General features: G+C 40.3%; 1 protein-coding gene across 6 annotated transcripts in view; it reads right to left on the reverse strand.

Annotated features, from left to right (window-relative positions):
• The window catches only part of PAQR3 (progestin and adipoQ receptor family member 3), a 29,569-nt gene extending 13,903 nt beyond the window's left edge, over positions 1-15,666 (reverse strand). For 5 of the 6 annotated variants that reach the window (XM_073891819.1, XM_025887709.2, XM_073891817.1 and 2 more), the window contains exons 1-5: positions 15,288-15,666; positions 11,863-12,025; positions 6,741-6,896; positions 3,672-3,869; positions 1,005-1,095 (exon numbers count right to left, since the gene is read on the reverse strand). In XM_073891819.1, the coding sequence (XP_073747920.1) occupies positions 1,005-1,095; positions 3,672-3,869; positions 6,741-6,896; positions 11,863-12,025; positions 15,288-15,472 (793 nt within the window). In that variant the 5' untranslated portion in view covers positions 15,473-15,666. The remainder of the gene's footprint in view (positions 1-1,004; positions 1,096-3,671; positions 3,870-6,740; positions 6,897-11,862; positions 12,026-15,287) is intronic. The other variant, XM_073891820.1, reaches the window with a different exon arrangement.
• Positions 15,667-15,753: the final 87 nt, after the last annotated feature.

Here is a 15,753-nt window from a genome sequence, read left to right on the forward strand (position 1 = left end):
TATTCTTGACTCAAGCCAAAGCTCACCTGGACTTACACCATTCTGTCCCTTACTAAACCACATTTTCCACTTATGGGACTGAGGTCGAGGGACATCATCATCATAATAGTTGCTGGCACGTGCTGAGTGCTTACTACTTGTGAGGAACCTTGCTAAATGGTTCATGTACATTTTCGCATGCAGTCCTCACAATAACACCATGAGAGAAAGTATCTCCATCCTCAGATGAGGAAATGAGCTGAAAAAGTACAAGTAACTTATTTAGCTCATGCAGCTAGTAAGTGGGTGATGTGGATTTGAACCCAAGCAGTCTGACTCCAGACCGAAGTTCCTAAGCAAGCAAATACATGTTTTGGACATTATTCATTCCACCCAGTGTCCTCTTGGTTCTTTTCTATCAAAGATGGTTTTTTTCTGGACTGAAGAATCAGGGAAATCTGTCCTTCTATTGGGTTACTAGCTTGTGTATATCTTGTGGACGTGAAGATTTTTAACTTCTATTATCTTCCCCTCAGCACTGGGTACCAGGAAGCTGAAAGGCAGATTGGTGGCCTTTAATTTTAGAACCTCATGATGGATATATGGTGAAGTGATCCTAACCCTGGCTTCTTTTCATTATCTTACTTCCCTCTGTTATTCTTGTTTTGTGGATCTCTACATGTATAATTTTTTAAGATGAGTGATATATAAAGAAGTCAATGATAATTGATAATTAGTATCCACAAAAAAAGCAGTGGTTGGGAGTCAGAAGACTCCCAGCTCTGTCACTAGCTCATAATCGGGAAATGGTGGTGACCTCATCTACTGCACTCACTCATGGTGAGGAGGACAGGAAGTCTGTGAAAGCCCTTTGAAAGTTAAGCTTTTAGGTAACATTTAACAATAGGAGGGCCATTCTATAACCAATTATATTGAAAAAAATCTAACTTTTGATACTCTGAAGCATAGACTTCCACCATATATTTAGAATAAAGTCACAAGATCACTATGAAAGTGATACTTACCTGGAAAGTATCGTTCTGGAACTTTGGAAATGTAGAATAGGAAAGCAAGAAGAGCAATCACATACATCACAATTACACGGGGTGCAAAGTCCTGAAAAGCAAAACATTTTTTCACAGATCTTTTTACTGTGACTGAATTCCTAATTTATTATGAATCGAATTCACAAATTAGGTAGAATTCATAGGTGGAATTTAACCTTGTTAAATCTCAACTGCTTTTGTTGATAGTCTCCAATTATAGAAACCTTGCTCTCAAAACTGTAGGAAACAGGGGCACCTGGCTGGCTCAGTCAGTTAAGCATCTGACTCTTGGTTTTGGCTCAGGTCATGATCTCAGGGTTGTGAGATCGAGCCCCTGTCGGGCTCCATGCTCAGTGCAGAGTCTACTTGGGATTCTTTCCCTTTCCTTCTTCTTCCCTGTAGGAAATGGCCCACAGGAGTGGAACAGAGTACTCTAAAGGTGAGGGTACTAAAGAAGCTAGAACTTTAACATGGTTGAAGGTCCTAAAACACCCAACTCCAACTACAACATAGATGCATGGGTGGAATGCATATGGGGAATGGAGTTACCAGCGGAACAAGCAAAATAACTGAAGATCAGGGTCTTGTAGCTAGAAAAGACACAAGAGGTTTAGGGGGCACCTGGGTGGTTCAGTCAGTTAAGTGTCTGTCTTCAGCTCAAGTCATGATCCCAGGGTCCTAGAACTGAGCCCCATGTCCCTGCTTCTCCCGCTGCCTCTGCTGCTCCCTCTGCTTGTGCTCTCTCAAATAAATAAATAAATAAATAAATAAATAAATAAATAAATAAAATCTTAAAAAAAAAAAAAAATTTGGCCCAACAATGAAATCTGTCCACCAACCCGATAAACGGTCCTCCTGAATTACTATATGAAGCAGTCTATCAGCTCTAATTGGAGAGCTTTTCCTTGCCCTAAGAATATTAGCCAGGTAAAATTGTTACATATTGTTCCTAATTCTGGTTATAAACCTAATTCACCAAGAAGCCATTTAAGAAATAAAGACAAATTACTTCTCTCTATAAGTATTTGAGAATTATCATGGCCCTCCTGAAATCCTACATTCTTAGACTAATGACTATGAGATTTCTCCTTCTAGAACACAACCACACCCTGCTTCCCAGGATTAGCCCTTCTGGAACTTTTCATCTTTGGTTAAGTCTCTCCCTCTTTCCCCATCTTTTAAAAATTACAGCTTATTAGAGAATTTCTCAGGACGTCTCCCTCTGCTTCTTCACTGGAATGATCTGTGATCACATTAGATTTCCATCTTTCAGAACCACTATTTTCCTAAACCATATTTCTATTGTAAGATTTTTGGACACAGGAAAGCTCCCGTATTTTTCTGAATTTCTCAAAAATCTACTGGCTTACTAGGTCTGGTTCTCTATCATTACAAGCTTAAAAGGGATGTGTTTACTTCATCTCAAATTTCGGTCCCTTCTATGTCAATAACCAGTTTAAATTACCCAATTAAATCTACAGTTGCATTTCACCACTGTATTTTCTTTAACTTATATTCAGGGAATTAAAATTGGCAGAGAAATGATGTTTTCAGATATCAGGATCACTGAAGTTCCTCATCACTACTGTCTCACTTTCTCCCAATTTCTTAATCTTATGAAGAAAGCATCACCCTGTTCTCAAGTTGACAAATACCACTCAACTAGCTATATCACAGAATTTCCTTCCTTTCCAGTTTTATACCCAAATGCTTTCCATCATGCTGTTGCTGACTTCATGCAAGTACATGTAAGCCTACTATTCGTTCTCCCGTCTTCTAAAAAAATATGATCCTTTTGAATAAAACCTGCATTTAAATCCCCATATTCCAGACGAAGGTCCCACTGCAACAACTGTACATTATTTCTGCTAGATTTCCTGGCATATTTACTGATGTTAAAAATTCTTAAGTTTATTCTCAAGCATATTCTTAAAGCATTTTTGTATGGATCTCTGAGCTCTTATTTCTAATTCCCTTCTCAAGAATACTGAGGCGTTCTCACTGAGCTACCTCCTAAATGCACTCCGACTTGCCCCATTATACCTAACTCTATAAGCTCTTCTTTTACTTCCCAGTATATTGTCCTTGGTAGTAGGACATGTTCTCATGGCTCCAGCTAGTAATGATTTTCAAATCTTATCACTAGTCTCAAACTGTGACCTAAATTCTGACTCCATCTCCACCTTTACATCCCACAGTTGCCTCAAATTCAACAGGTCCAAGGAAAAATCTTTCCCAGCTCCTTTTCCTCCACAGAACAATCAATCAATCAATCAGTCAATCCCTCCTAGTTCCATATTTGTGTTATCACTGGCATTATCCTTGCCATAGCTAACAAAGCTGGGAACTTGGAAGTTCTCCTCCACTGACTTGGGCATTTACACACTCACGGTAGCAGAAGGAGAATTAAGAACATATTTTGCAGAAAGACATCTTTGAAAAAAAAAAGCAATAGTTACACTTCTTTTTCCTGCAAGGCATGCTTATTTATATAGATGTGAACATTATGGCATTAATATGCAATTATAAATATTTTCTCAAATGACAGAGACCCAGCCATCTGGTCTGATTATAGTACTTCACCCCAAATGAATATAATCTAAAGGACAAAAAAAATGAGAAAAATACCGACTACACTCAACCTACCTGTACAATAGGAGCACCGATTCCTCCATTGAGCCAAACCCAGTGAAGGGTAGGGATCACTCCGTATCCCGAAACGGAACAGAAGATGATGGAGCGGAGCCTCTGCCACTGCTGCGTGAGGTAATTGGGATGGATCTGCGCAAAGAACACTGCCAGGATCATAGCGAGCACTGTGATCAAGTACACTTGACGCCAATACTGGACGGGAAGGAAGTCAAATTTTCATTGTTACTAACAATAAGAGAAGGAAAAGAGCAATTCTGGCCTTTCCACTATACGTTCCAAACTTATTTACATTTTTTCATTTCTGAACATGGTTAACTTCCTTAAAACACTGCATGTTCCATATACCCATTAGGTTTCTTAGGATGACAGTGAGTTGGTAGAAACCACATTTGTTCATACAAGAGCATTTTCTGAGTACCTGTTATATGCCAGGGACAATTTAAGTCCTGTAGACACAAAGCTATGACACGGACTCTCCCAGTGGGTGAGCTCATAGACTATGGGAGGGGCAGACACGAACAAATGATTATAATCCAATGGTAAGTACTGTAACTGAGCTGTGAACAGACGTTGTAGAGTCACAGAGGAGGGGGTGTCTGCTACCTGGAGTAGCTAATAAATGCTTCACAGAGGAGATGGTATCTAAGCAGATGATTCTTGAGGAATACATATGATTGTGTGGGAAGAGGGAATTCTCAAGGAAAAGGAACAGCACATACAGTGGGAAGGTTTTGAGAAGGGAGGCTGAAAGGCAGGTGTACTGTCAGGCTAAGGAATTGGAACTTTAACATGTTGGCACTGGGGGAATAGCAAGTTCTTTAAGAATGAGATGACAGGTCTGCTTTTCAAACGGACTTATTAGGTAACTCTGACATCAGTATGAAAAAGAAAGCGGTGACAGGAAGCCAGCTAGAAGGTATTAGAATAACTAATTCAAAGAGTGAATGGAGGCTTGGGCTCTGGTTGAACAAGGAAGACAGAGATGTGAGCAGCAGATTCAGGAGACTTTTAAAAAATGAACTCAAATCTTAATGGTTGACTGGATGTGTGAGAAGGCAGTAGAGGATGGCCAGAATGTTTCCATTACGAAAGGCCTTGCAAGTGGCTTCTACTAATGTGGCAAATGAGCAGAGATAATCCAGGTGTGGTGTTTGTGTGGGTGGGAGAGAGAGAATGGGAAAGCATAAAATCATGCACATTTTCAAACAGATTCAGTCTGAAGGGCTTACAGAATATTTAGGTATCTAAACGAGCAGCTGAAGCTCAAAAGTTAGCATGACACAGAGCAGAGTTCTTAAGCTGGGCTCCAAGGACTTCTGTGGGGCTATTAGCTTCCTGAAATCACATGTCAAATTGTTTGGTTAATCTGTGCCCAAATGTATATTCCCCTGGATGGAGGGTCCAGAGTTCTCAATCTCATTCTCAAAGCAGCTTGTGTTCCTTAGAAGATAAAGAGCCACTACAGCAATTGAATATTTGGAAACGATTAGGTACCAGAGGAAAGAAACCCATTTTTCCTTTAAGTGATCATTAGCTCCAGTGGTTTTCTTTTCTCTTGGAAACCTAGCTTTTCTGAAAAGAGATTTACAAGAAGTGTCCCATTGCTCTCTTGAATTATCAGGTATGTTTGGGCAAAGGTAAACAGAAAACAGGTTAGCTTTCAGAGAAAGAATAAGAGAAGTAAAACAATTCAAATATGACATGACTGCCCTCACAAGCTCCTAGTTATCAGCTTATTCCAAATTTTCTAAAAGATATAAATGGTTTCATGCAAAATGAGTAAGTGAAAGCTGAGCAGATATGAACATTTTATTACTAAAATCAAATCAATTTACAAGGTTAATTGCATACATATTTAATTAAATGCTTATGTTCCAAAGTAATTAGGCCTAAAAAGCCTAATATGTAAGTGGCTACAATCAACAATTCTCTTACTTCAAGCCAAATTTATGATTTTTCTCTTTGCTAGTTTTACCCTTTAGCTTTACTGGCAGTTATCTCTGTTATTGTGCAGAGACAAAGGTCCTACTTAAGAATTCCCAAAGTCAGAGGAGTCCTGCACTACAGCCAATCTTCCCAGTATGTTAAGGCTGGGGAATATGGCTTGGAGCACCTGCTACGTGTGGAGGGCTTGTGGAGAGGACAGGCTCTACTCCTTTGTGAGCAGGACTACAAGTACCTAGTACATACACTGCCCCTGCACAGCTCTGTCCTGGCTCTGAACGGGAGGGAACTAAAGGACAAAACAGAAAAGAGTAAGGTAGGAGAGCAGGAGGAAGAGAGAGGAGAGCTGAAGAGGACTTCCTGAATGGGGGGGCTTGACATGTACTGAGCCCAGTGGAAGGGTCAGTTGGCCTCCTTGGCTGGGACGTGAGGTGCTGAGCTAGAGGACTGTATTCCATAGTCTGGCGGGCCAATATAATCCGATAGCAGTGTTTCAAATGCTGCTTTGCACAAGGCAACAACTGATTTCTGTGACATCAGCGTCAAAAGTAGAGCTGATCTCGAACTCAGAATAGATACATACTTGTTAAAGTCACTCACCACCCAGCTGGTCTGTCTCTGTGCTTACCTCCAAATATAAGACTAAAGAAAGGAAAACGTATTTCTTATGAAGAATTGGGTCAACATGCTCACAGACAAACCCTTTGTTTTTTTCACTGAGAGACGGGTAAAGAATGAGGGAAAATGAAAAGCAGCAGCAAGCTTCATAATTTCATCAGGCGCTAACTTTAACTTCAGCTCTATAAACATAAAAGACATATAATGTGCATCTGAGGAATCATGTAGCTATATGGATTTGCTGGAAACACTAATAATGTAGTGTTTACAGCCGTTTTAAGAAAATATCTTCATATATTTCAATGGAAAATTAGTAAAAGGAGTATAGATCTGGTAATAGATATTAGAGATCAAAGGGCCCTTTTGAAAAATGAGTTTACACAAGACTCTTCTTTCCTCTACAAGTTAATTACGTGTTTATTTAAAAGTTCAAAGGAACCACGGTAAGAAAACCCAAGACCTACGTGAAAGACAGAATGTAAAATGTTTTAAGTTACTTACGTTATTACAATAAAATGCATAAAATACCCCAGAGACATAGCATCCCAGTATTCCAATAGAAATTCCCGCATAATCTAATGCCATCCATCTTCGACAGGTTTTTTCTGATCGATGGCAGGAAAAAAGATGATAGCCCACAGAGCAAAGCATACAGACCTATGGAAAATAAAACAAATCTCAGCAAAGTGAAACAAAAAGAAATTGAAGCAACTCATGTGTGATGTTCAGGGAAGTGGTTAGGTAAAGCCCAGGCTTTTTCGCCAAACAGACTTGAACCTGGATTCTGGCTTTGTGCCATAAGGCAAGCCATGTCATTTCTCCACATCTCAGGTTCCCTATGGGTAAAATGGGGATAACAGTAATAAAGAAATTTAAAATGGTAGGTATTTTATAATATAAAATTTTAAATGAGTAGCACAGCAGTGGGAAAATTATACAATGTAAATGTTTTTAAAATATTAATTGAGGCTTATTTGGATTCACAAATGAGTTTCCTTTTAAAAAAGTACCCACTAGAAGTAGTCCTTAAAAAATTAATCAAAGAACATAGAACTGTATGATGTAAAAACATAAGCTCCTCCCACTTAAGCTATTCCCCAGCAGTAGCTCCTGATAACATTTGTTATGTGTCCTAGATATCTTCAATGAATGTATCAAACACCTATAATATATAAGTCCACATGTACACAAACACTCGATACATTCTTTTTAATCAAATGGAATCACATAATACATTCTGTTCTACAATTTTGCTTTTTACACTTAAGACTTTCTATGTCTGTATGAGATTACATTGTAGAGTTTACTTTTGGGTTTTGAGTTAAACACAGTTTTGTTGCGTCCAAGAAAAAATAATTGTGACTTATGCTGACTATATGTTGCCAAATTGAGAGCAAAGCTCATCTGATTCAAGCAGCTCCTCTGAAGACTGATAAGGTTTCCATGGCTGAACTCTCTCCAGCCATTAAATACCAGCTGTGTGTCATGCCCTGGGGGTACAAGGATGAGACCTCTACTGTCTGAAAGATTTTCCTGAAACAAGTGGACAAACAAGTGGTGATGTAAGAAAACAGAGGAGGAAGGGGCCTTGGTTTGTGGCATTTGTTTGGTGGGTGAAGTGGTGGGGAGAAGAGCTTTACAGAAGGGCTGCGACATGAGCTGGCATTCAAGAATATAAATAAAGGTGGCCACATGTTTACTGGAGGGTCCACAGAAAAAGCAGTGTATTGAGAAACACAGAACCATTAAGGAATGTCATGTGGCCCTCTTCATAATACAATTATGACAAGTCCTACACCTCAGAGAGTTTTAACGTCAATATTATGGGCGAGGTGTGATACTACTGAAGATTTTAAGTGCAGCCTTATGTAAAGGCTAAGATGGGAGGTTACAGGAGTAGCCCTGGAAAGCAATGACAAGAGCCTCTAGTAAGCCAGTGACAGTGGGGACTGCAGTAAATGGCACAAATGATATGAAGTAGGTCAAATTGATAAATATTTTGTAAGCAACTGCTCAGGCAGAAAAATGGGTCAGCTAGCCAGTCTACAGTCTGGTCATTAAACCTAATCAGGCTCCACAGCCTCAGTATCAATATTCAAAACAATGTACCTAGCCACAATGTCATTTCTTCATCCATAGTCTAAAATCTTCATCAGTCTGTGGCTTTGGCTAGTAAGCCACAAGTCAGAGTTCACTGACCCAATTAAATATAACTCTCAGAAGCTTGGTTGTTTGTTTTCTCAGATTACCCTTGAGATTAAACACAGTAAATCCTGAGGACACCAAGGTGTGTATTCTCACTGACAAGGGAAGATCTCATTGTCACAATGTTAAGTGACACAAAACAGCAAGCAGAGATGATCATATCTCAGAAGCAGGGAGGCAAGTGGGTGGGAAGAACCTGTACATACACAAATGTCAAATGTGCTTACCTCTGGGAAGTGGAATTTCAAATGGCTTTTACTTTCTTTCATATGCTTTTCTGTTTGTTTGAATTCCTACGTGAGTATATTTTATAGCAAGAAACAACAATAAGGCTAATTTCATTGTGAAAAGGAAAATAAAGAGAAAAATTATACTTTTCAAAGGCAATTAAAATATATAGTGTTAACAGAGAACACTGAGTTTTTAAAAAGTAAACCTATACTTAGTATCTGTTCTAAGTTTTAAAAGAAATCTGTTTTAAAAGAAATGTGTTATTAGAATTCCTTAAAAAAATGGACTGAAAAATGATCTGGCAAATTGAGTTTGGTTTCAGTTTTCTGGAAAGTTTCCTTTTGTGGACTATCTCACTCCATCAAGGCAGACAGATAGTTAGAATGTGACATCCTATATCTAATCTCCTTGGCATTATAACCAAATACTTCCGGATCCGGCTCCTGCCTCCCTCCAGCCTCATCTTTCTCCATTCTCCCACGAGCCAACCACAAAGGCCAACCCCTACAAGTCCAGAAAGTGTTGAACTGTCTCTTGCTTCTGGGCCCTTACACAAACTACTTGTATCTGCTTAAATCCCTGCCTCACTCTCCCTTCTGCCCTCCTACCTAGGTGACTAGATCTTTATGACAGGCTGATTTTGTTCAGCACTGTATTCATGATGCCTAGCTTAGTGCCTGGATGTAGATTGTGGAATTTAATGCAAATGAACTGAATCTAGGGAAAGGCATTCCTGGATTCTACTCTTCCCTAAGACAGAAAGACGTCTGGGAAAGTTCAAGGCCCCTGAAATTACATTCTACTTTTCAGAATGTACTCTATTAATCTGGTTGGTGGGAAGGTACTGAGTGTATAAAATGATAGAAGGGAAAGAGAAAAAAATGTTATGTCTTTTAAAAATTAAATGTGAATCAATCATTTTTTTGCAGGGGGGGAAGAGGGAGAGGGAGAGGGGGAGAGAGAGAGAGAGAGGGAAAAGGAAAGAGAGAATCCTAAGCAGACCCACACCCAGCACGGATGCCCAAGGTGGGGCTTGGTCCCAAGACCATGAGACCATGACCTGAGAAGTGATCAAGAGTCAGATGCTTAACCGACTGAGCCACCCAGGAGCCCCTAAATGTAAATCCATCTTAATTTGTGGTTTATCATGCTGCCTGCTGCCTCTAAGAATTTGACAAAATTGAGGCAACAAGTTATAAATTTAATTTCATAAAAATAAAAATAACAGAGATGGCAGTTTTCAGTAGGAAAAATCTGCTGTCTTTAGCATTTGTTAGCATCTTGCTGCCTTTAGCAACTTTTACAGTGTGTAACAAAGATCACTGCACTAGCAGCCGGGAGAACAAGATTTTACTGTCCTGTTGAATAATCCTGAGCAAGTCACCCTAACATTTTGGGCTTTTCTTCATTGGCAGTTGTAATTATTTCAGTTTTTCAGTTCTGCAATGCATTGTTTTCTTAAACCAAGAAGAAGATTAATATGCTTTCCTTGATCTAATGTCAGTTGTGGCTGGATGGTGAAGGAATAAAGGGCAGGCCCGAGGGTAGAGGAAAACGTGGGATTTTCAAAGTAGATACTATCCATATAATTAACAGTAGAGTATAAACCAGTTTAGTCTATAAGATACATCTAATGATATAACTTTATAGTTATTGATTCATTTCTGTTTTAAAACCAGAGATAGATTCTAAGAGATGTTTAGGCTGCAATCAGGACAAAATGAGTATACTTTAAAAATATTAAAGAAAAAATAATTTTCAAATAATAATAACAAAAATGCAAGAGTATTCTTTCCCTCAACGAAACTTAAAATATTATTCCAGAAACCAGAATTAGGAAAAAAGGGGAAGGGAGATGTTCCTAACGTGTTTTTAGTCATTTAACTCCGAAGTCTTGAGTTGAATGGTGAAGGTCTAAAGTTATTATTATTATTTTTTAAGATTTTATTTATTTATTTGACAGAGAGAGATAAAGCGAGAGAAGGAACACAAGCAGGGAGAGTGGGAGAGGGAGAAGCAGGCCTCCTGCCGAGCAGGGAGCCTGATGCGGGGCTCGATCCCAGGACCCTGGGATCATGACCTGAGCCGAAGGCGGACGCTTAATGACTGAGCCACCCAGGTGCCCTGAAGGTCTAAAATTAAATGATGTATCATGAAAACAACATCTGTGCAGCTGACATATAGTACAGATGCATCTTTCACATGGTAGCCACAGGTTAACTGCAGGGAGTGCTGGCCTGTATTTGGGGGGGGGGGGGGCGGGTGATAGCTTTTAATTTTTATGTTTTTCTGCACACTCAGCATTTTTTTTAAATTTTACAAATGTCAGCAGGATTTCAGTCCATATTTGTTTTTTTCTTCAGAATTATTTGTTTTTAAAACTATTATATATAACTTTTAAAGGAATTTTACAGATCCTTGAAGAAAACTGAAAGTGCTAGAGAACTAACAAATACAAGAGGTAGAAAGGAGAAACTGAAAGTATTCGAAACCAGGAAAGCATAAAAAGACCAAAGGAAATGAACATTAAAGCAACAGAAAAGATCACCACCAGCAAAACAAGACATCAAAATTAAGACAGTATGGAAACAAATACTGAAATCACAGACATATAAATAGGAAAAAGATGGGAAATCTGAAAAATGTTTTAAGCAGTAACTAGTGTTTTTTTTTTTTTTAAAGATTTTATTTTTGACAGAGAGAGAGAGTACAAGCAGGGGAAGCAGCAGGCGGAGGGAGAGGGAGAAGCAGGCTCCCTGCTCAGCAGGGAGCTCAATGTGGGGCTCGATCCCAGGACCCTGAGATCATTACCTGAGCCGAAGGCAGACGCTTAACCGTCTGAGCCACCCAGGTGCCCCAGTAACTAGTGTTCTATCTCAGCCAGAAAATAGGGTTCCTATCCTTATATTAATCTTAAAACAGAAATCTCTAAAAAGGGAAGGAGAAAAGGAAAGGCATTTTTTCAATCTTTAAAATCTACTGGATTTCAAGTATACTCTAACAGTAAAGTCCAAATATACTTTCATAAAAACATTTTTGCTGCTTATATTATGAAAATGAATAAGCTAACCCATATGCTATTTTGGGACTCTTTAAAACAAGTGGTGACTGTGATGTAAGATCACCTGCCCAAGCTCGTCTGACTAAAGTTCTCTTTACCAATAATAATGTTTGTGAAATGACTTACCTGGAAGCAGAAAAGACAAATAGAACAAATTACAAAATCTTCTCTGGACGCACTTGCCGAAGGTAACACTGATGTCATATCATATATTCCCAGGGTAAAGAAGAGAAAAAAACCCAGCAAATGACTCCAGATGTTTACTGTCTCATTAGATAAAATAAACAAACTGGAAAACAAACAGACATGCATCTCAGATTCATATTGGCTCGCTCACCATCAGCATTTAGAAGGTTAGGGACAGTTTGGGGGAGCAATTATCTAACATTTGCTACTTTAAGCCCCTAACCCCATCTTTGCCTTTGCAAATATGGTATCTCACTTAGTCCAGTTGATCTTTAGGTTCTTCCACATCTCCACCAGTCCTGAGATCTTAGAGCTTTTTGGTGCTCACCTCTCTTATCATATTTACCATTTCCTTCCTCATCTGAGTTATTTATGTATAAATTCCATCTCATCCTCCAGCCTATCAGCTCCCTGATGGTTGGCACCATCCATCTTTATGACATCACTGTCCCAAGCAGAGTGCCTTGCTCAGATTAGATGCTAAATGTCTACAGAAATGAATGTGCAGATTAAAACTGGATGTTAGCTACCATACTTTCATGTTCAAAAACAGGTATCCAAAAACCTCCTAAGGTTAGGCACAAACTTAAAATACCTTTTTAGTACACATTAAAAGCAAATGCAAAGCTAAACAGACTCGAGAGAAGCATTTCCACTGGAAATGTCCTTTAAGATAGGCATGCTGGAACAGCTTTGCTGTGGTTGTGTGAAACCAAACTAGTTCCTAGGTCGCATGAGTTTCTCCTTTTTAGGAACAATAGGTTACTTTAAATATCAGTACTATTTGCCCACTAAATGTCTAACTGGTTTGAGTTTAAGTAGCCTTAACAGCACAGGTTGGTGTGGAGTGTACCACACCAACCAGGAGTCAAGAGGCTCACTGTCCCTCCATCCTCACCCTCAGCAACAAATTAGCTCTGTGATCATAAGCAAGTCACTTAACCTCTCCAGCTTCAGTTTCTTCAACTATAAAACAAGGGAGGTGGATTAGATGCTGCTGCAAATCCCTTCTAGCTCCTTCATTTTGTGAAATGTTTCCCTAGCTGTGGATAGAAATCGTCTGATGATTTATTGTTTAAAATTCTCATCTGATTATTTATTGTTTAAAATTCTCCTGCATTTCTCTTGCAAAATCTAATCTTTTTGTTTGAATTAAGGTCTTTGACATTCACTGGTTCAGATTCCTTATTGATAAGCATTAATGTATAACTCTAACTTGCTGAATTTGTAGGAATCACCATGGTTCTCATTTTCCCATTTTTACACATCATAAACATAACAGGGTCTCACGTTATCAAACGATCATCAAGAATAAAGTGAATCTTCTTATCATGAATTTCAGGCTTTACCCTGTATAAGCATCAAGTATAAAGACTACTCATATGGGAGCGGGGGGAGTGAGGATGCAGGAATATGAAGGAACATATAGGACTAGTTTGATGATCAATACTCTGCCTGTTGCCTCAGAACTTTTCACTGAAAAGTGAAACCCAGTATAACCTGATTAACTGAACTGAGAGGCACAACCTTGGCATGCTCCTTCCAACTAAAAGAGTGTTGGCAGAACAGTTGTAACACACAAAACCTCTCCTTATATCCAAAATCTGTCCTGGTCACTCTTGACAGCTAAAAGAAGAGAGGGCAAAAGTTGAACTTGGAAAAGACCAAGCTGGTGGGAAGAGCACTTGGAAGAATATTCCCTGTAGAGAATCGACTCTTACTCTGTGAGAAGTTATGCCTCTCTGTTCAGCTTCAAAACCAATAATCAGGATGATAACAAATCACCATTAATTGAGTGCCTGTTAGGCGTCATGCCCTGTGTATCATTTTATACACATAATCTCATTTAATCCTTAATATTTTTTGAAGCAGGAATTGTGATTATCCTTGTTTTTACAAAAGGGTAAAATAAGATTCATTAAATGGTTAAGGGGCAGATCTGGATACCCAAGTCTTTTTGACTCAACAGCCCAAGATCAAAGCACTGTATGTATTTCACTTCTCAATCCATGAGATTTGGACACTAACATCAGAATCCAGAGGACTACTACTATGTGGGTAATAAAATACTTAAGGTATTAAGGTAATTCACTACCTGCTCTGTCCTTGTGGAACTTCACCTCCATAGCAAGGCCCAGCTCTGATTTCTTGTATAATAACCTATGCAAAGGAGACACTGGGGAGGCAGATAGTACTTAGGAGTCAAATTGTGAAGGCCTGTGGGCCATCCACTGAGTAGGGATGGGCAGAATGTCACCTTGTGACTGTGAGTCCAAAACACTTTCAAGGCAGGGCAAAAGGAACTGGGGAAAGACCACGCTGAAAAGACGAAGAATTAGATGTGTGATTGCTTCCTGAGCAACTCAACATTCCAGCACTAGAGTTTGTCACTATAGCATCCTAGATCTAACCAGTATCTGTACCTTAATTCTCTTGAAGTGGGGTTCTTCATTTAAGTACATACAGTGAGTTTTAACACAAAGCTAGCCTAAAAACCAGAACAGTGATATTTTGGTTTTATTTTTTAAAACCCAGGCTTTCAAGAGACTCATGGTTTTAAAGGTTTAGATGATAAAGAAATTCCTTTCTTAGAAATGCTTCTAGGGTGCTCTAGCAGAGGGTGGTGCCCGTTAGAGTCTCTCTTCGCTATACTCCTTTTCCTACACAGCATTTTTCACAATGGTTATTATGCAATAGAGTAATTACCTCTTTAATGTGTGTCTTTCAGACCAAACCTTAGTAGTTTCATGAGAACAAGAGCCATATCTGCTGTTCTCTGCATGACCTGGTATAGTGCCTAGCACCTAGGAGGGGCTCCATAGTATCTGCTGAATGAATGAGTCAGGGGTTTCTCTCAGATATACATATACATACATATGGCAATGTGAACCTGTTTTCTATTATATTAATATAATTTCCTATTATATATCATGTTAGGCATTTATCAGGCCCAAACCATCTGCATTTCCATAGGGTTGATCTAAAAATAAACAAAGGTTAGGTATACACTGGGGCAAGTATCACTTGGCCATTGTTAGTGGGGTCGATTCCAAGAAGCACCAAATGCGATAAAGGATGTAGAAGCTCTCTGTAAACTGCAGAGCACCATAGGAGAAATTGCTATGGTGGTAATTAAAATCATTGTTAACTGTCATTATTATTGCGTGGATCAAGCACCCGGCGGGGGGAGGGAAAAAGATAACGAGAGGGAGAAATGGCAAAAAGGAATGAGAAGGATGGGGCAGTTAGGAAATGATGGCTTCGGGGAAAGCAGCACAGACCCCAGACAAAAAGGGTGTAGGTGGGGAGGAGAGGCTGCCGGCGCGCCCCCTGAGGCGCGCCCCGCGGAGGCGGCAGGACCGTACCTTTTGATACACAGCCTGGAGGGCAGGTAGGCCCGGTAGCCGTCGGTGATGTACGGGTTGTCCTTGAGGGACACAGGGATCTGCTCGTAGGTGTAGAGGCGGATGCCGCGGGGCACCAGGACCGGCCAGTACTGGTAGCTGCCCAGCTCTATGTAATGCGCGCTCTTCAGTAGCTTCTGATGCATCCTTCCCGGCCGCCGCCGCTCCCCCTCTGGGGAGCTCGCCCAGGCCCCGCCTCCCCGGGGAGGGGGCTTTGCCGCCGCCGCCCCCGCCCCGGAGCCCGCGAACGCAGCGCGAGGTCCTACGGTCCCGCTGCTGCCCAGGCCCCGCTCCGCGCTCGCACCGGCCGGCCACCGCCGTCTGCGCCGCGGCGAACCCAGCGGCGTCGCAGCCTTCTCTGACGTCAGCACGCCGCGGCGGGCCCCGCCCCTCGGCCTCCTCTGGGGCAGGGAGGTTTGGGGCTGGG

This window comes from Callorhinus ursinus, unplaced genomic scaffold (genome assembly GCF_003265705.2).
Source record: "Callorhinus ursinus isolate GAN/ISIS: 27379988/994484 unplaced genomic scaffold, GSC_fseal_2.0 scaffold4, whole genome shotgun sequence".
In the NCBI taxonomy this organism is placed as follows: Eukaryota; Metazoa; Chordata; class Mammalia; order Carnivora; family Otariidae; genus Callorhinus; species Callorhinus ursinus.